The sequence below is a fragment of the Netta rufina genome (assembly GCF_964035555.1).
Source record: "Netta rufina genome assembly, chromosome: Z".
Classification (NCBI taxonomy): Eukaryota; Metazoa; Chordata; class Aves; order Anseriformes; family Anatidae; genus Netta; species Netta rufina.
The window spans coordinates 11366407-11387202 of NC_140126.1; the positions used below are offsets into that span (position 1 = coordinate 11366407).

At 38.4% G+C, this 20796-nt stretch overlaps 1 protein-coding gene across 1 annotated transcript in view; it reads right to left on the reverse strand.

Annotated features, from left to right (window-relative positions):
• OXCT1 (3-oxoacid CoA-transferase 1) overlaps positions 1-20796 on the reverse strand; it is an 89207-nt gene that overhangs the window by 50937 nt on the left and 17474 nt on the right. Inside the window, exons 4-7 of the mRNA XM_084305483.1 lie at positions 19590-19725; positions 16912-17061; positions 15500-15606; positions 11341-11405 (exon numbers count right to left, since the gene is read on the reverse strand). Coding sequence (XP_084161609.1) covers positions 11341-11405; positions 15500-15606; positions 16912-17061; positions 19590-19725 — 458 coding nt within the window. The remainder of the gene's footprint in view (positions 1-11340; positions 11406-15499; positions 15607-16911; positions 17062-19589; positions 19726-20796) is intronic.

Sequence of the window (20796 nt, forward strand, 5' to 3'; positions counted from 1 at the left end):
TCTGTCTCTGTATTTATTGATCAGGGAGAATAACCAGCGAAGCAGATCAAGGCAATACTGATTGCCATAAAATTCCTAGTAGAACTCCTATACAACTCTTGCAAACTGGTTTACCTTTTGCTTTTGTAACCCTCCTCTCCCGAGCGAACTCAGAGTAGAAATACATTCATCATAGATATCTTTGCTGTCTCTAATTAAAACTATTTATTCAAATAAAAATGTAGGACTCTCAGAAAACTATGCATTCATTTAGCCATTTTTGTTCTTGTGATGGAAAGTCTAAATATTGCCTTGAAGGGGTGGTTGAGTGGCTAACTTCATATAATTCATCTGGTTCTTCCGTTTCCTGTAAACTTCCTGGCAGATGTCTAACTCTAACATTTGGTTAGCACATATTCAACCCTGATGGAATCTGATGTCATTCATCACAAACAGCAGATCATTTCTACTTTTATCATGGCTCAATTTACTTCCTTAAATCTGGAGTTTCTTTAAATCCCATCTAATTTTGAATGAATGAAGCACCTTGCATCTACCATCACTTTTCTGTAAAATGTAATTCCTGTAGAGACAAACACATGTAAAAACTGCTTTACTCATTGTATGAATGACAGGAGAAACTGAATGCCTGCATAGCCAGCTCAGGGAAATCAAGAGATGGCCCACTTCAGGGCAGGGATAGTCTTCTAGTTGCTGGTGGCAAAGACAAATACAAAGCACATAACCCACCCTACATGCTTTACAGGAGGTGACCAAACATTGCAACTGTCCAAGCTAGAAAGCATGTTTCTCAGCTGGCCTCATCTCAAGATTCTACAAAAGCTATGAGACTCTTTGGAAAACACAAACATGAAATAAATAAATAAATAAATAGCAAATAACAGCAAACCTTCAGAGCAAAGCAAAGCAACTAGAAAAAGGTGACTAAAACTTTTCTAATCCACTTAGGAAAATTAAGGTGAACTGTGAGGTATCAGTATACTTTCCATCAGCCTGGACTTCAAATAGCCAAAAAATATTTGCATAAAAATGCAAATGTCTAATTTGAAGGTCTAATTTGAATGTCTAAATTTTATTTGTGGGAACAAAATTAGTATCTGAAAATATTTTTTTATTAAAAAGTTGTTTACTTAAAAACTATTAGATGTGCTTGTCCATTCAGTTGCAGCTCTTGATGCTTAGTGAAGTTCAGCACTTTGAATCTTAAATGTGGAACTCCAAATTTGAAGTTGCCAATTAGAATCTATGTTAAAGTAATACTGCTTTCAAAATTCAGAATATATATGTATATACTCATATATATCTATGCATAATTAAGTCAGAGGCAGCACCTACAACTTTATCATCAGAACCAGGAGGGCAGTAGTGGTCCTTAGCATACTGGCTTACACAACCCATTTGCTACGTATCACATAAGGGGGAAGGTCAAATGTCCCTATTTTTTTTCAGTTATTTAAAAAAAAAAAAAAAGAAATACCAAACATGACTTAGAAATAGTTTATCTGTCACTTTCTCTGGCTTAATCACAAGTGGCAAAGAACATCTAATTCAAAGGACTGAATTTCCACACAGTGGACTTCATGAGTGCAAGTTTTTTATACAGCAATTTAACATAGTTTGGGAAAAAATGCAAGAGTAGTCTACTTTCAAATGAACACCAAGAAATTTAGCCTGTTTGTGAAATGGTAATTAAGAACTACTTCACGGCCTGCATTCATTACTTTACTATCTTTTACAGCTTGCTGGAACAGCAATAAATACTCACACCTGAAAAGAAAAATCGGTATGCTATGAAGTCAAGACAGTCTTGGTATCTCAATCCTTTACTTCTCTTTAAATCATCATTTTCATATTCACTTAATAATACTATTTTAAAGCATTTTCAGGGAAGGATGCTGCAAGAGAAGATAAAATCTGAGCTACAGATTCAAGTGATGACTCCAAAATTCTCATCCCAGTATGAGTTACAAGGATGCAGCTTTTCTAATCTCAATATTTTGGCCACCTAATGAAATGCTGTTTCATGCCAGTAGGTATTACTCACACTGTGAACTAAGTTTTTGTATTATTAGTTTGAACTTCAAATCTTCATTACTTTGTATACTAGGAATCTCCATCAGAAATGACAAAAAGTTATTAATAGCATAGGAAACAAATTTTAACTTTAAGACTTAAATAGAAATATGCATGCACATATAGTCTTTGAATCATCCCTAAGACTCTCTCCACAGCATCTTTTCAGTGATACAATTATGTAAAAAGTGATTTAAAATGTAAATACAGAAATCATTCATTGATTAATGTATCTTAAGCACAAAGCAGAGCATAAGAACTACCATTAACTGATTGCATATATTAATACATACAATGAAAAGTTTAGTCTATAATATTTTAAAATCCTATTCAGGTTCTCTTAACAGAACATGAGTATGGTAAAATAAATGTACATGTACTTCAAAATGCACAGTTTTAAGGCACAGCATAGTGGATTTTCTAAAAATTGTGACAAGAAAACCAACCAAACAAACCACCTTGAACTTTGCTTTAGGAGTCAACGGAGCTTTTCACAGCACAATAACTTCCTGGCAATCTGCAGCATCTACTGATCAACCACAGACTTGCATTAGACTGTTCTTTTTGAATGTCATATTTGTTCTTAACATATATGACAAGGATAAAAGGATTTTTTCATTAAATATTAAATTCAACACATCTACATTGAACTTCTGAAACTGAATGTGGAGAATGCTCATGATATTCATTCCAGAAAGTATCAATTTTAAAAGAAAAAAAAAAAAAAAAAAGATAGAGAGACAGATAAAAGAATAACAAATTCAACTCTTTCAGCACCATATTACATGTAGGTAAAAGTGACTGAACAAAAGTCTGAACACTTTGATCTGCTATGAATTTCAACAACTTAGCATTTACTACTCCAGCAATAAAGTGTCAGATCTGAACCCAAATAATTTAAAGTTATAGATTAAAAAAAATAAATAAAATCACCAGTACAAAAACCCCACAGCTAAATTAACTCTTAAAGAAGTTTCCTTCCCTGAAAATCAGAAGCACACAAAAAGAACTACATCTTGAAATCTCTTCTAGCCCAGTCTATTCTAATGCTTCTCAGAACATTTCAATATGGTCTGCCCAACAGCTGTAAAAATGTTTTGCTGTCCTGCTCTCTCTCAATTAATGCATGTACAGACAAAATGAAATAATCAAAGAATCAAATCAATAAAAACAACAAAAGAACATCAAAATCTGGCAGTGGCCTTCCTTTTGGCAAACTAAAATTACTGTGGAAGTAAATGGTGTGCAACAGCTTCTGTGAGTTACTTTTCAAAAAAAGTAGTTTCCAGTCCTTCTCAAACTTGTTCTTCAACTTTCTGTATATGGCACCACAACAGTGAAACTGCTTTTTAACATTACTGAAGGACAAGGCAGAAAAAACTTTAAGCCCTTCAGCTTTCATGGTACTTGTGGTGGTTTCCCATTGATGGCCAACTAAACTCCAACACCACATGGTTGTCTCATTCCCCTTCCTCAAGTGTAGAAGGAAGAGAAAATAATGGAAAATGGCTCAAGGGTTGAGATAAGGACAGGTAGAAAACTCACCAATTACTGTCACAGGCAGAACAAACACAGCATAGGAAGATTAGTATAGTTTATTGCCTATTACTAACAAGCTAGAGCAGTAAGAACTAAAAGCAAACTAAAATCACTTTCCCTCCCATCCACCCTTTTCCACCCCATCCCACTGAGTGGCACAGGGGAACAGGGGCTGTGGTCAGTCCCTGACGCTTTGTCTCTGTCGCTCCTTCAGGTCCCTCTCTGCCCCTGCTCCATGCGGGGTCCCTCCCACGGGATGCCGTCCTTCCTGAACTGAGCCTGTGGGGGCTGCCCACAGGCAGCAGCTCTTCGAGATCTGCTCCCACAAGGCTCCATACCACGGGGTCCATCCCCCAGGAGCAAACTGCTCCAGCACGGGGCCCCAAGGGTGGGTGGCAGCTCCCCCCAGACCCCCTGCTCCTGCGTGGGCTCCTCTCCACGGGCTGCAGCTCCGGCCCGGGGCCTGCTCCTGCGGGGACTCTCCATGGGCCGCAGCCTCCTCCAGGCCACATCCACCTGCTCCACCAGGGCTCCTCCACAGGCTGCAGCGTGGAGATCTGCTCCATGTGGGACCCATGGGCTGCAGGGGGACAGCCTGCTCCACCAGGGGCCTCCCCACAGGTCGCAGGGGATCCCTGCTGCGTGCCTGGAGCACCTCCTGCTGCACTGGCCCTGGTCTCTGCAGGGCTGGTTCTCACTCCTCTCTCCCAGCTGCTGCTGTGCAGCAGTTTGTTTTTGTTTTTGTTTTTTTCCCCTTTCTTCAGTCCAGTCTCTCAGAGGCCCAACCAGTGTCACTCATCAGCTCAGCTCTGGGCAGCAGCAGGTCCCTTTTGGAGCTGACTCTGATCGAACATGGGGCAGCTGCTGGCTCACAGAGGCCACCCCAGCAGTCCACTGCTGGGGTCTATCAAATCCTTGCCAAATAAACCCAGTCCAATACTTTGCATTGAGAATTTTACTGTCTTCATCAGAAAGTGAAATACAAACATCCCTAGTCTTCTAGCCCACTATGTATGTACTCCTAAAGATTTCTTGGCATTTCAAAGTCTTCTTTATTTTGTACTGGACCGGAGCTTTCTGAGTTTGCTTCTACACGCAAAATCCTTTTTGCTTGGTTGTATTCTTGCAATGCTCAGCCTCAGTTATCTGACCTTGTTTTCACTTTCTGTCATTTTTCTTTTCTGCATTTGAGATAGTGATGATTGTGATCAAGGTGATACTCTACTGCTCTCCCAAAGCTTTCTCCATCCTAGAAAAGTTTCTTTTCAAGCCCTTAACTGTCCTTCTTTAATTTCATTTCTTTTTAAATAGATGTCTCAGAAGCTTTCACTTACCAAATCTATGAGCTCACAAAGTCTGTCTTCCTAAAAGCCATTCCTGATATTTTGCCATTTTCCATTCTGTGATTTCTAAGGATCTCGAGCCTGCATTTCATAGTTACTATCCCACTCAAATCTTTTTTTATTCACTCAAATTTTTCATCTCAGTTACCTTTGAGAAAGGATACTGCAATGTCTGTAGTCTATACCTGGGTTCATATTTATCTAAATCCAGATCTAGAAATATCCCTGATATGGGATTTAACCCAAACCTAGGGACATAAATCCAGTCATGCAGTCAAAGTCGCTGACTAACACTTAGATGCTTTAGATACAAAGACTTCCATACATAAGTGTATATATTATGGAAACTAACATTCTACTGTAATTTGTGCCAAAAGCTGCTGATATCATAGGACTAAGCAGTTCAGTACCCACCCTGTGCCAAATGAAATGTTCCTATCCTGCAGTCGCCTCCAATGCGTTCTGCAGTTGTCCACTGAGCACATACACGATCATCCCTGAGTACCTAGATAATGCTATCAAAAATGGCTATCAAGTGCGAATTGGTGTTGCAGCACTTGCTCAGAAGGAGGGGGTACACCTTGGTTCTGTGTCTTCCTGGACCTCAAACCCTAAACTGGACCTCAAACCCTAAACTAAAGTCTTCCAGAAAGACATCTTAATGCATAGGCAGTGCCCATCCCAAACTGAGAATTGCTTCCTGTACCAAGGTTTGGTTTTGAGTTCCATGGCTGTGGCATCCAGGCAAATAAAAACTTTTTTTTAAAAAAAAAAAAAAAAAAGATTATTTTTCCCCCTTAAACAACACTTGTAGGTATTTTGCAACAAACTGTCACTGTGTAAAAACCCTGAAGAATTCCTCAGAATGGAGCTATGCATCTGAGGAAAGTTTTGCTAGTGTTAAAACATTTGGTAGAGTAGACATTAAAAAAAAAAAAAAAGTTATTTTTTCAGTTTCCTCAATAAAACACAATGCCATGATTTAGCACAGATAACAGGGTACAAATGGCTTATTTCAGTCTGCTTCTGTCCCTCAGTGTAGCACAGTTCATTGTACCTGAGATAATGACGCTCACTGACGTGGCTGTGCTGTTACCAGGCAACCAGAGATAAAATGCAGGGTTTAATGATTTTTATTTAATGTATTTTTATGAGAAAGTACACTCTCTTTTTTCCTCCTATGATATTATTTGAGGTGGAAATGCTGTTTACACAGGGAGATATATTTAGCCATCCTCTTGCAGTCTGAACAAGAAAATTATTCAAACTCGATATTCAAACAGCCAGTCAATAAATATTTCTGAACACATTGACTATTACCATTCTCAAACACTTATATTGTGGCAGTGGCTGAGATCTAAAACCACTTTGCCAGGGACAACCATTCAGGAGGTCTTACAGCAGAGAATAACAGTGGCAGCGAACAGACAGCAGCTTAGTGGTGTTGAGGCTGTTATAGATGTCCACACACTTGTGCAGGGCACAGACAATTTAGCTTCTGCCTAAATCACCCTTCACCTCTCAGTACTGTCATGATGCCTGACCCTGGCAAAATCATCACCAGAGCTGTCCCTCCTGGTGGGGCTCTGCTCTCAAGAGCTTCTGCAGGAAGATGCACATCTTAGAGGGCAGCCTAACACCACAGCCCTTGCCCTAGCAGTACGGGCCACACATGCAGGTGGTAACACTGTAACTTCAAGATGCTACATGTTCCATTTACTATCACACATTTCAATTAATCTCTTGGGAAGCCTGACAGCAGTGCCAGATGATGAACTCAGCAGACAAGTTCCTCATGTAACAGAGAATATCTGGAAAAGGTTACTGCAGATGTAAGACCACACAAGCCCTCATGTTTCTCCAGGTGACAAGCCCTTCCTCTGCACCTTTACAAGACTCCATGACTGGTCTGTAAATTGTGACTCCTTTACAGCCAGTAAAATCCTTTTAGACTGGTTGATTCCCCAACTGTCCTACCCTTGTTGTAGGAATGCCTTCCTCATAGGAGCAAGAAAGTGTTCATAGATCCAAAAAACAACTGAAGGGCACTGGAGGACTCAGGTCCAAACAAAGCTACAGCTCTAACTGCATGATGGATTTCTGTGAGTTTTGCAGGATGAAGTGACAAATAGATGTAACAAATAAAGAACCATTCTGGAACTCAGCACTGTAGAAGAAATAAAAAACAAACTCCTGTGTCATCTTTGTTTTCATGTACAGACAAGGACAAACTAACTAAAGTTTCTGCTACTGGATTATTTAACATTTTTCTCTGTAACAATTACATATCAAAAAAACAGAAATTACACAATTCAGTTAAAACTTCTTTTTGACCCTTAGTATTGGTCATCTGTAACTGAAAGTAGAAAATCCACTAGCCAGCACAGTTGGATCTGTCCAGATAGTTATCTATGCTTCACCAATCATCCTTGCTATCAAGCATCTTATCAGGTTCTACTTCCTCTCACTTCGAAAGACAAAGAAATATATGTAACAGTTCAAAATACTTGTGTGGTTCAGTAAACACCTCTTGCATTTCATTAGAAGTTTACAACCAATATATTTCCAATCCCAGAAAGGCTACTACTTTTTCCTCCTCCTTCACAAGCCACTCTATGCACAGATACTCTATGCCTTTTTTAAGCAAACAAATTTTAAGCAAGCAATAGCTATCAGTTTGTGGATTTGTGAGTGTTGGTTTTTGCATGTGTGTGGCTCTGCTCCTACTCTTCTTATCCACAAATGCTGCCAAGTTTTCTCACCTATGAACTCCTACAAAAATTAAGTCTCTCCATACTTTAACAAAGACAGTGTAAAATGCCAAACTGACTCAAAACAGAGTATATATTAAATGTTAATGTATTAACATTTAATACATTAAAGAAAAATGTGTTTTGAACTGTATATGCATGTCAGGCATGCATGTGGGGATTCACAGCTCCACAGCATATCTTATGACAGGGTAAATAACCGATCCAACCAATTCCCAGTGTACTTCCTAGTTTCACCAAGTTCACAGATACCTTGAAATTGAATTTCCAGTATTTTTTATTTCCCTTGGTATGGATCTCACTGGATCCAGTTTCATTCCATATTTTTATCAATGAACAGAAACTAAAATAAATCTGCGGAAAGACTAGTGCAGTAAGAAATCATATGAATGAAGCAGCAGTAACAGACTGAGTAAAACGAGTGTTTTTTACAAAATGAGTGGTAAAATTTAAAAATTTTACCAGACCAGGTAAAATGAGTGTTTTCAAACTTAACATATTTCTAACACAAAGTTAGACAACTAAGGACAAGGAATAGCTACCATACTTCCAGAATGCATGCTGGAAATCATTGATTACACCTTTCCTGAAGTATGCCAGAAAAGGATTGACAAGGTGTACACAACTAACTCTAAAAGAAACCTCTGTAAGGGGTCTAAAGGAAACCCCTGATCATCAAGAAATATGGGTGTGCAAAAAATGACTGCAGCAGAACTGGACAGAAGGGTAACTCTACTTTTGCAGGTGACAGTAGTGGTATCAGTATTATAATGCGAAGACACTCGTGTTGGTAACATCTGTAAATTTTCAGAAAAACAACAGAGGCAGAAGGAGATGGAGATAAAATGTATAGGAGAGCTGAAAATGTTTTACTGTTAGAATCATTAAGACCTCAATCTGCTTATCATATCAGCAGCACTGAGAAGTCACTCCGTGGGAAGGAAATGTCAGCTACAGAAAGGTTTCTAATCTAGCAAAAGAGAGCAAAAGCATTGGAAAGAACCTAAAGCCAGACTAATTACAGTACGAAGACATATTTATACCGGTGAGGGTGATTTGCCACAGGAACAGGCACAAAAACAAGGATGGGTTTTCTACTTCTTGCTTTATTCAAAACAAGGCAGGATAAATTTTCTGATGAAACCTACCTTCCAAAATTCAAGTTACACTGATTCAACATACTTACTGAACTTATTACAAACTGAATTCAATAGCCTAGTATCTGTGCTTGTAACCTAATGATTTAGCAAATTAAGTTCTGTTTCTAAAAAAGATTGCTTCTAAAGGAATGGGTAAAGCTAGATGTATAAAAGAAAGCAGAGAAAAAAAAACAGTAACTCACCAGAGTATCTACCAGAAATAGCAAATCCCTTTGTCTCTGTATTTACAGCATCAAATTTTAATGAATGCCGTAAAAAATAGTTTCTAGCTTAAAAACTAGAAACATGGGGCAGGGGTGTGTGGAGGGTGTGCTAGTTACCTGCCTCAGCTTGGTACTTCTAGACAAGCAGATGTTGCCAGCAGAAGTCTGGTTACATAACAAGTACAAGGCTACAAATTCAAACTCAGAATACGAGTGCCAAACAGAAATTATAATCCTGCAAATCCCAAATCACTGCATGACTCTGAAGACAAGTCTGACCTGTAGCTAGTGGTGACAGCAAGGAGCAGGGATGGCTTCAAATCTGTACTCGTAAGACTGTCTGCTTAAATTAAGTTAAATGGTCTGTGAGTGAAAAAAGAACAGAGCTTTAGGGAAAGATACCAGAACTCAGAAATCCCTGCTGCCAAGGAAGTATCCAGATTACTAGACTACCTCCTTTTTTTTCTTTTTCTTTTTTTTTTTCCCCCTTTTTTTTTTCTTTCTCACTGTAAGTGGGATTGAGAATTTTACCCTTCAGCTTTGAGCAACAAAACTAAGGAGCCTGATGAAACTCTTTGCAGTCGCCTCAGTTACTTAGCAATTAGCTCTAGGCAGCTGCACGGCTGGCAATCTTCAGTACCAAAGATGTACTAGATGGTATACTGAGATAGGTCTTTTCTGTTCCCTGGGTTTGAACTCTTAAATCCTAACACAGCATCCTGAATTCTACTTTGGAAGAAATACTTAAAAGTTAACCCAAGGCATTGCATTTGGCTTGAAATATCTATTTGTCCTAAATCTCTGCTTTTCACCCATTAATTAATTGATAAAAAGCTAGAGTTGTAAAGTAACATTAATGTGCTATCTTGCAAAAAGCAGTTTTAAAATGGTATAGAAATTGCAACAAGACTCAAGGTGGACAAAATTAAAGACAGATATTCCAAAGATTAAGTGGAATTATAGCAAGAAGGATGTCACATAATTGTTGCTCCTTGACAAGAAAATTCTACCCTATCAAATGTGGATAGAAGAGCAGAGAAAGAGAATGAGATGGAATGTAGGTGGAAGGCTTTGATCTACTCAAATTCTCTAAGCACCAGACAGTGAACAAAGTATGAAGGGTGAGCGACTAGAATGAAGGGGAATGATGAAGGATTCTTTACTTCATTTTTAAATGGAAAAATATTTTAAGCCTTTCTTGAAAACCAATTGTGAAAATTCATGTACTACTGCCGAACTGTCACTAAAAGTCATTTAACAAATTCTATGGTATATTTTGTTATAGCTCTGTACAACAGAAAGAAATAACTTCCCAAATGCATTATCTAGAGATGCTTATATAACATTTTCCAGATATGCTTTTACAAAAACAAACAAACAAAAGCACATGAACCCAGAAGAGACCAAGGCTCTTCTGTTTTGAATTTACTGAAAATGGTCTAGAAGAATTTCTTTTGATCTTACTCAAATCATATTTAGCTTTTTTTTTAGGCATATAAAAAAAACAACAACAACAACAACAACTACCTGTTGTTGTGAGAAAAAAACAACAGTCATTTGAGAAAAAGGCAGTGAGAAAAAGCCAACAGTCTATCTTTCAGATATTACTATACCCTAACAACTCTCCAGTCACCAATATATTTCCAGTACAGGCTCCTCCATGTTTTCAAACATTATGGTTTCAGACTACAAGGCAAAAAGACAAAAAGATTGGAAGAAGCTTCTAGATTACCTAGCCCATCCTCTTTCTCAAGGCATAATCAAATGCTCATATCTAATTCCTGCATGTTAATTATATAATTTATTTTTAGAGATCTCAACTGTGATAGATTCATGATCTGCTTAATCTATGTTGTTACATATTTATCCTCATTATCAGGAAGTTTTGCATAAGGTCTTACATGAATCTTCTCACATGCAGCCTAAGCCTATTGTTTCTTCTTTCATCCATATATTGTCTTATTTAACAAATGCAAAACCTTTCAAAGGCTGATCACAAAAAATGAAGTCCTGGTCATAATCAGACGAAAAGTGATAAACTGAAGAACGATGATAAACTAATCACTACAACTGAACACAGTGTAGAAAAAAAAAATCAGAATTCAGAAAAATCTGAAGACAGATTAGACCACCATCCCTCATTGAAAATTCACCAAGTGAGTCAAGAAAAGGAACTCTGTCCCCAGAATGGCATGCAAAACAGAGGGGTCTGCTGTCTACAGGTGTGTAGAGCTTACTACATTTCAACTACCTACCTCCACCACGGTTGTCTTGGCAGCTTTGCACATTGGCTGGTTGAAATTTCTTGCAGTTTTCCTGCAAAAGAACAGAAAATGAGTAAATACTAAAAGTTGTAGAAGTACAGACATTTCAGAACTAAGTTACATCAAGTATCTCTGTAACATGAACATCACAAATCCTTCTGCCAAATAGCTAGAAGACTAATAAAAACAAGAAGGAAGAAAAAGTACTGTGGAATTGTATAAGATGCATATGAAATTACATCATATTTTCCTACATCGGAGAGTATTTATTACAGCTCTTTTGACTTTTAATCAGCACTTTGTCTAATTGAAATTGGGTATGCTACTGATATCTTCATTTATCAGATTCAAGAGAAGCAGCAAGCTGAGCTGTGTACAAGGTACATTCCCATTACTTCACCACACAAAGAATGAATTTCATCTCCACGGGGGAGTGAGCACAGGGCCTAACAACCTCCCAGATCCCACATATGCCTTCATAATTTAGACTAGGCAGCTATATGGACTTTGGCTAACACTTTGCATGGTAGTAAATTTAATCCAATTCTCTTGATTAAAAAAGCTGTGCCAGTTTTGGCACTCACTCAAGACTCTGGCATTCTTCCTAAGTATTCCCACACCATATTTCTGTTACAAGGAAAAAGAACTTCTAGGAAGTAAGGTAAGACATGGTATGTATAACTGCACCTGGATCATACTGGACACAAGCTTAAACAAGTGACCCATTGCAGTGCTTCTGTATTTTCCAGAAAACAAACAAAATTGTAAGGTATAACATGTAAGAAAAACAAACAAACAAACAAAAAAACATATATTGGTGGGGTACCACTTATTTTAATGGTAGAATTCTGTTGTGTTTTTTTGTTTGTTTTTGTTTTCTTTTTTCTTCAAAATACAAGAAAATAGAGTTCCAAATAATTCAAGACCTTTTTTCCTGTTTCCACACAAATATTTTTTTCCAGATTATCCTTGTTTCCCAATGTCTTGCCCTCTTTTTTGCACCCTCTTGTCTAACGGCCATACTTATCATTACAACCCTAATGAATTTTGGCATGCTGCTGCCACCTCGTGGCTTTGGGGAAGGAAGAAAATGGAAACGTGTAAATCCTCATCTGCCATGCATTTAGGACCTAATGCAAACACCTACAGAATGCAAACTATACCCCAAAACATGTATCTTGAGCAATCCTGTTTTATTGGCAATACATGGCAGCTGTGAAGTCTTTAACAAGAGGCTGCAGAAGGCATGATTTGTGGCTGCATGAACACAAATGCAAGAATAGGTTTAGTTTGTATATTAGGAAAAATGTCTTCACTGAAAGGGTTGTGAGGCATTGGAACAGGTTGCCCAGGGAAGGGCTTGAGTCTCTTGATCTCTGGACGTATTTACAGTCATGTAAACATGGTCCTTAGAGCTGTAGTTCATTGATAGACTTGGCGGTGCTAGGTTAGCAGCTGAACGTGATTTTGGAAGTCTTTTCCAACCTAAATGATTCTATGATTCTATTAAAAAAAAAAAAAAAAAAAAAAAAAAAAAAAAAAGCCTTTGAGTTTATATCCTTTTCTTAATGTTTGAATGCAGTACTAGAAGAAGTCATGTAGAGAAATATACCCTTAAACTAGGTAGAGTATAAGATGAGAAGAAAAATATAATTAAAATAGCAGGAGAATGAATACAGATGGGATAAGCAGATGTGGAAACAAAGAATTCAGTATTTCATCCCAAGTGACTTTTTTTTTTTTTTCCGAAGACCTTTTCAAGATTGTACTGGTTAGTCTGCCAGTAAAAGAAACCAATATAAAATTATTGTCATTTGAGGGGGGAGGTACTAGAAGCAACATTTCAGTGTCATATGAAGAAGAGTTAATGGGCTTGATTCTGACCCTATTTACAAAAGCTGAAAGTGCTTTTTGGTTAATAAAATGTTTCAGTAGTAGTTGTAGTTTACGAGATGAAAGGTATTTTCTAACGGGTACATCAATCCAGAAGAAGAAAATTCAGGAATACTAATCTTACTTTCCAACACAGAATAGCATTCTGGTTTTTGGAATTTGAAAAACAAAAACTATCTAGCAAAGGCTACCTTCTCATTTTACAATAGATTTCTAGATATCTAGACACTGCAAGCGTATGGATTCCTTTGTTCCAGCATTAGATTCATAAACTGATCCAAACACATGGCAATGTCTTTTCCCCCCACAGACAAAAGACAGCAAACTAATTCACAGAGAACTAGAATAACCAAGTACATCCACCTAATGCTGCCAAGCTGAAGTGACACTTTAGCTGTTTGATGAATTTATGTATTACAGAACCGCTTGATGTGTGAAGAGATGACCTGACGTGGCTGGCTGTGGCAGCAGGGGGCCTAACACAGGACATCCTCTTCACTGCCCTGTTCTTTTGTCAGGAGTGTACTTTTATGGGCACCAAACCACACCTCAGACTGTGTGAGAGTATATTGGGCTAGACAATTCCAAAACTGAATACAACCAGATGAAAAGGAAGTGCAGCCAAATCAGGTGGAATATTCACAGAAGCAGTGAAGCTGCCTGCTGTTGCTAACAAAGCCCCACGGAAGCTTTAAGATCCATGCCCCTGCTAAGCAAAACCAGTACCTGCATCAGACTAGCACAGTGAAATGCTCAGATATACACCCTTACAGCTAGCACAGGAACAAGGTGAAGTTATTTCATTATGTTTGAGGGAGTTTTGGATTATTTGTCTTGGTAATGGTGTATCGTATTGAAGAATGAAAGAGCTGTGATGCAAAACTGTCTGCTCACCGTAAAGATGCCTGAACAAAAGTAATGACAGCATATTGTATGGAACAAATGCACTAGGGAACCTGAAGTCACATGAAGAAAACCCTGTTTTAAAAGCTGTTTCCTAAAGGAACTAGTGCCATTCAGGATCCCAAGAAAACCGTATAGCTTCATGCAGGAGAACAGACCACAAATTCACACTGGCCTGCAGGATTCTAATAAGTCTACCTGAAGTATATCCTTTATATTTAAAAGAAGCTCTTAGCTTGAGCGTGACTAACAGTTTGGCAGTTATTCCACTCCTATTGGCTCAGCAGGTATCAGAGTCATAGGAAATTAACTATAAATAGTGCCACACTGTTGTGAAAGCAGTGGCAGATGCCAGTAAATGAAGAGTCTACATCTATCTTGGCATACATTGGAAAATAAAAACAGAATTTGCATAATAGAAGTAAGTATGGAAGGGTCACAGTGACAGTGACTACAAATCCAGAATGTGTCACAATGCCAAAAATATATTTTCCTTTCTATCCTGTTGATGGAGCCACCTATAAAGCAACTGTACTTTTTCCCCATTTTTATCCCCATATTTTTCAGTTGCTTCTTCAACACATTGTTCTTCTCAATACATACAGTCAGACTACATTGTTCAGACCCTTCATATAATAAACTGCAACTGATTGTTATAATGCTTACCTTTTCATCTGATAGCCATAAAACAAACAAATAAAAACCAGACATTAAACATAAGCAAACCTCTTCTGCTTCAGTTTAGGACAAACCAGAGGACAGATGTAACTACCGAAATAAATGTTATCACTAGTGCAATGCCCAAGTTTTTCACTATAAAAGATGTTTAAAGTCATGTGATGCCTCTCCCTACACCACTGAGATCAAATAGACTTTAAACACACTTTTCTGGGGACAAAATCAAGCTTTCCCATTATTGACTGGTCAGGAGACTGACTCAACTCCCTTCTATTCTGGCATATATGATACTTGTGTCAGCCTTCAGTCACACAAGAAAAAGGACCCAAACTAACACAAAAACTGACAGGAACAATGTTACTACCTTTCTCCACAGATGATACTATGGCTATGACTCTCCTATACGTTATTTTTAACTACCAATATTTTATTGAACAGCTGTATTTTAATTCTCAGAAGTCCTTAGAAAAAAAAAGGGTTGTTTTTTTTTGTTTCTTTGTTTTTAATTTTTGATAAGTGTGATAAGTGTAATTTGACATTAGGGAAAGGCAATATGAATTAAAATGAAATCAGTAAAACTTTATTTTGTCATCACACACGAGACAGGATTCTCCTTCACTTTCATTATCAAAATCATTAAAGAATCTTTTCCAACTGATAAACAAGTCATACCTGAAAATGATGTTTCCTGCACGATCAGCCTTCCATGCCTTCACAAGGGCAAAGTCTCCTGTAATTGACTTCTCGAGGATAAAGTGACGACCATCAAACTCTCGCACCTACAGAGGTAAAGTACACTATTGAGATATAGGTTTCTTCAAACAATCATCTTATGTAATTTTCATTTTACAAGGTTAATTTTACAGACTGTTTTATCTGGTCTTTTTGCACTATGTACAATTCTATCTGAAAAACTGTAGCTTGTGTGTGTAGCCACAGAGCTTGTAATAAATCCCAGGCTTATCCCAGTGTGTGTTTAGTGAAGCATATACAGAACAGAACAAGATACATATTCCTGCTGCTCCATCTACCGGTATTGGACATGCTTTTTGTTGTATATCTACTAGCTAATTAAGAATCAAATTGCTAAAGCAGAACTGTTGAAAAGGTTCCTAATGACTGCTTATCAGCAGAAAATCCAAATTTAAATAAAGACAATTTGATACAAAGCACTGAATTCAGATCATCTGACAGGCTGAATTTTGTTTTGTCTCCCTTCATGATTAATATTTGTAATGATAGTGTTCATGAAGCCTGAATACTAACTGACATACAGATACTATTTTAACAGCTGCGTAAAAATGAAATGCATTTTTCAAGAATAAATTCACAATTTCTTCTAACCAATGTAAAAATTCTTCTGATTCACTGACAAGCTCACTCATAACACACTTGGGCTTGGGAAGCAGGTGAGTTACATTCCATGCAGAAAATTAAGTCTAAAAAAGTATTCTGGCAAACTTATCACTAGGTTTTCTCATACATGGTTGCATTTTCTTTGCAGTCACAAGTAAAGCTCACTATTGAACCACTGTATAAGGCAGAGGCAGAATTGAACCCAAATGGAATATTCAATATGCACAAACTCAAGATATATTTTTTTGTATCCACCAGATTACTGATATGAAGTAAAAAGTTCAGGACTTTGTTAGATCTTTAAAAGAAGAAAAAACAGACAGCAATGGAGTAGACAAAAGGAATTCCTCTTCATGTTATTAGATAAATTTTAAGAAACATGAGGACATTTTTGTGCTTTTATGTATCCAATTAAATCCACCAAAGAGAAGTTAGTTGGACTAGGTCTCTGCCCTCTCCATGTTCTCTGTCAAGGAGCCTGAAACTATCCAAGATCCCACAGCCACGTGTGACTTCCTCAAGAACCTGTTCTTCCCCATCTTGCTTTTATCAGTTACAGGGGGCAGGAATGAGCAGGGGGAGGAAAATTATTCTACCTGGTACTATAGACATACTATTAATCCAACATACCAAGTTTAACCTTGGTATGTTGGATTAATAGTATGAAATAGTATGAAATTCAGTTTTCAAAGCAGAAGGCATCCTGAAAACAGATTTACAGATCTTACCTCTCTTGGCTGGCTGGCAATGGCAATGGTGCCATCTGTATTGTATTTGATAGGTGCGCCCCCTTCCTGCACCAGTGTCCCGTAGCCAGTACTGGTGTAAAACGCTGGGATTCCTGCTCCTCCTGCTCTAATACGTTCAGCAAGTGTACCCTGTGGGAAAACACATTCAAGAGCTAGTAATTTTGTCTAAAGTCATATTGAATTTAAATGGCACTTTCCAAAACAGAAACATAACATTTATCTTAACATAAATATTTCAGACCCCTGTATTTCCTTGCATGTTATTAATTCACTTTATAGTTCACCAGTGTACATACATAGACTGTAGACCTACCGTTGCCATGAAGATTTACACAGCTTGTCTATGCAGTCCACAAAGCAAATCACATGACTAAGGAGTTCAAGGTCTTCTGGATGGAACTACTGAGCATGAAGTAGGAAGGTGGAAAAAATGAATTGCAAGGTGATAGAGAGGTGAGATTTGAGGCTTTTGAAATGTGAGAAGTGACAAGTGCCTGGCTATTTCCATGTCAGCTGACTGAACCACAGAATGGTTTGGATTAAAGGAGAATTTAAAGATCACCTCGTTCCAATTCCTCGGCCATGAGCAGGAACACCTTCCACGAGATCAGGTTGCCCAAAGCCCCATCCAGCCTGGCCTTGAATAGCTCCAGGGTTGGGGCATCCACAACTTTTCTGGGCAACCTGTGCCTCAACTCCTTCACAGGAAAGAATTTCTTCCTAACATCTAATCTAAATCTACCCTTTTTTAGTTTAAAGCCACCTCCTGACAAAGAGTCCCTCTCCAGATTTCCTGTAGGCCCCCTTTAAGTATTGGAAGGCTTCTGTAAGGTTTCCTCAGAACCTTCTCCAGGCTGAACAACCCCAACTCCCTCAGCCTGTCTTCACAGGAGAGGTGCTCCAGCCCCTTCCTTTGTGCCCTTCCTTTGGACTTGTGCTAACAAGTTGAAGTCCTTCTTGTGCTGGGGGCCTGAGAGCTGAATGCAGGACTCCAGGTGGGGTCTCACAAGAGAACAGTAGAGGGGGACAATCAGCTGCCTCACCTCATGCTGCTTTTGATGCAGCCCAGGATAAGGTTGGCTTTCTGGGCTACAACCTCACATTGCCAGCTCATGTCGAGCTTTTCTTCAACCAACACCTCCAGGTCTTTCTCCTTGGGGCTGCCCTCAATCCATTCTCTACCCATACTATATTGGTGCTTGGGATTGCCCTGGCCCAGGTGCAGGACCTTCCACTTGGCCTTATTGAACCTCATGAGGTTCCCACAGCCCCACCTCTCAGGCCTGCCCAGGTCCTCGCATCCCTTCTCTCCAGCTTGTTGACCACACCACACAGCTTGGTGTCATAGGCAAACTTGCTGAGGGTGCACTTGACCCACTGTCCACATCACCAAGAAAGATGTTAAATAGCACCGGTCCCAAATACCAGCCCCTGAGGAATACCACTCATCCCTGATCTCCACTTGCTGTTGACTGCAACTCTTAGAGTGTGACCATCCAGCCAATTCCTTACCCACCGAGTGGTCCATCTGTTCAATCCTTGTCTTTCCAATTTAAAGACAAGGATATCATGGGGGACAGTGCAAATGCTTTGCACAAGTCCACGTAGGTGATGTCAGTTGCTCATTCCCTGTCCACCAAAGCCGTTACCCCTTAATAGAAGGTCACCGGATTTGTCAGGCACATAAGCTGTCGCCAGTCACCTCCTTATTTTCCATGTGCCTTAGCATCGTTTCCAGGAAGATTCATTCCATGACTGGGTATAAAAGGATATTTCCTGTTCATCCCTGGGAGTCTTAGACACAATCCCAAGAGATTGAGCCCAAGGGACTATTTTCTGTAAAATCTTTATACTGTAGCTTTGCCTAGAGACTTAAGTTAATGGCTATTTCAAGTCCAAAAGCTTTGCATCACCTTTGGAAATGCCTCCCAATAACATGCTGTAGGTTTTAAAGTTATAGTACCTATTTTATAAAACGAGTTCCCAGTCGAACACCAATGCTCATAGGAGTAGGATCTCATTATATTCCAGCTATGGAGGTACCTTGCCAGTGCTAAAAAGTTGTATATGTTGGATCATAACACTGTAGACTAACTCACTGAGATTTAACAAACAAGAACAAAGACAATGTATTCTAAACATCATCTCAGAAAAAAATGGTCTCCTCTTTTGTTTCTTACCCACTAGATGGCAGACACTGCATACACAACTTTCCCAAATAACACACCACAGCTACCATCAATCCAGGGATTCTCTGACTTTTTTCCCCTTATATGGGCCACAGCAGTGGGCCAGCCATAGTTCATGTGTTTTTCTGTCACCCAGGAGGAACTACCAAGGACAGACATTGTACAGTAAAACATATTATATATGTTTTACACACATGCATATATGTGTATATGTATGAGTGTACTTATATTTACTTGAAATGAATGCAATGTACCATGCCATAACACAAATTCACACAATATGACCAGTTAGATCTTAACAGCGCAGTTGCAGTCTACAGCTCATGACCCTAACTTGGCAACTGCCATCTTTCTCTACTGCACATCTGCACAGAGAAAAAACATTAAGAATACAAATTAATTTAAAAGACCACTTAAGGAACATTCAAATCAGTATTTTAGATGAAAATAAATCACCAGTCTTCTTACCTGAGGTGTAAGCTCAACCTCAAGCTCACCAGATAAATACTGGCGTTCAAATTCAGCATTCTCTCCAACGTACGATGATACCATGCGCTTTATCTGCTTAGTCTGAAGCAGAAGACCAAGTCCAAAATTGTCAACACTGTGTAGAAAAACAGAAGACAATACTGGGCATTTATAACTGTTTTGTTTTATGCAAAGTATCTGATAAATTTTATGACTTAACTAGACAGGACAAAGTTATCTTCCTCCATTTCTGCCATAAGGAATTGTAGATTAAAAAAATAATGATAAATTACAGCTTTAATGGGGAAAAAAAGCATCAAAGCTAAAACTGAAATGTAGGAGTCTATTGCTCACACCTCTTCTCTTCGAGAGCACTGAAGAAACCCAAAACTTCATTTTTAATGACATTTCCTATGTCACAGCTACAAATATGGGCTTAACAAGTGCTGTTATGCTACATACATGCACCTTTAAAAAGCTTTGCTAACTAAGAAAGACTCAGACAAGGCACAACCTGGCTTTTAGTAAACAGAGACTTATTTTTTTGTTTGAACTCTTGCTCCCTAGGGAGAAGACCAGTTAAAGTGATTGTTTAGCAGCTCAAGGAGAAAGGTGCATTCACATTTATAGTGCTGGATTATACCCAAAGCAAGAGAATATTTATATTTAAATTTTCTTACTACAGTAAGTATTCCACTTTCTTATTAAGAAATTACCTACTCCAGCAACATTGCATTGGACATTAAAATTGCAGTCAAGATATTCTTGTCTGTCACAATGCCAGCTTAAACTGAATGCCAAAGATAACAGATGTTTTCCTGTGCCAATGCTTCAAAATATTCCTAAATTCTAATGTCCTAAAGATGGTCTTTGTTAGTCTTTATCACTTTTGTGATTTTTGCCAACATGTATTGTGTACTGGTAGGACAACAACATACTTCAGGTTTTTTGTGACAATACAAAAATGGAAATAAACAGAAACCATATTACAAATAAACATTTCTTTCACATTCCCACATTATGCAGGATATCAGCAGACTGGTACATGTGTGTGAAGCTCCTCTACCTCTGTGCCGATCTCTGTAACATGAGTGGAGAACTCAGACCCTCCACACACAACATGGGAAAGATGCCACAACCCAGAGGCACCTCACAAAAGTGAGGTGTATTTGCTAACAGCTGTCTCAATTCAGTAAAACAAGATTAT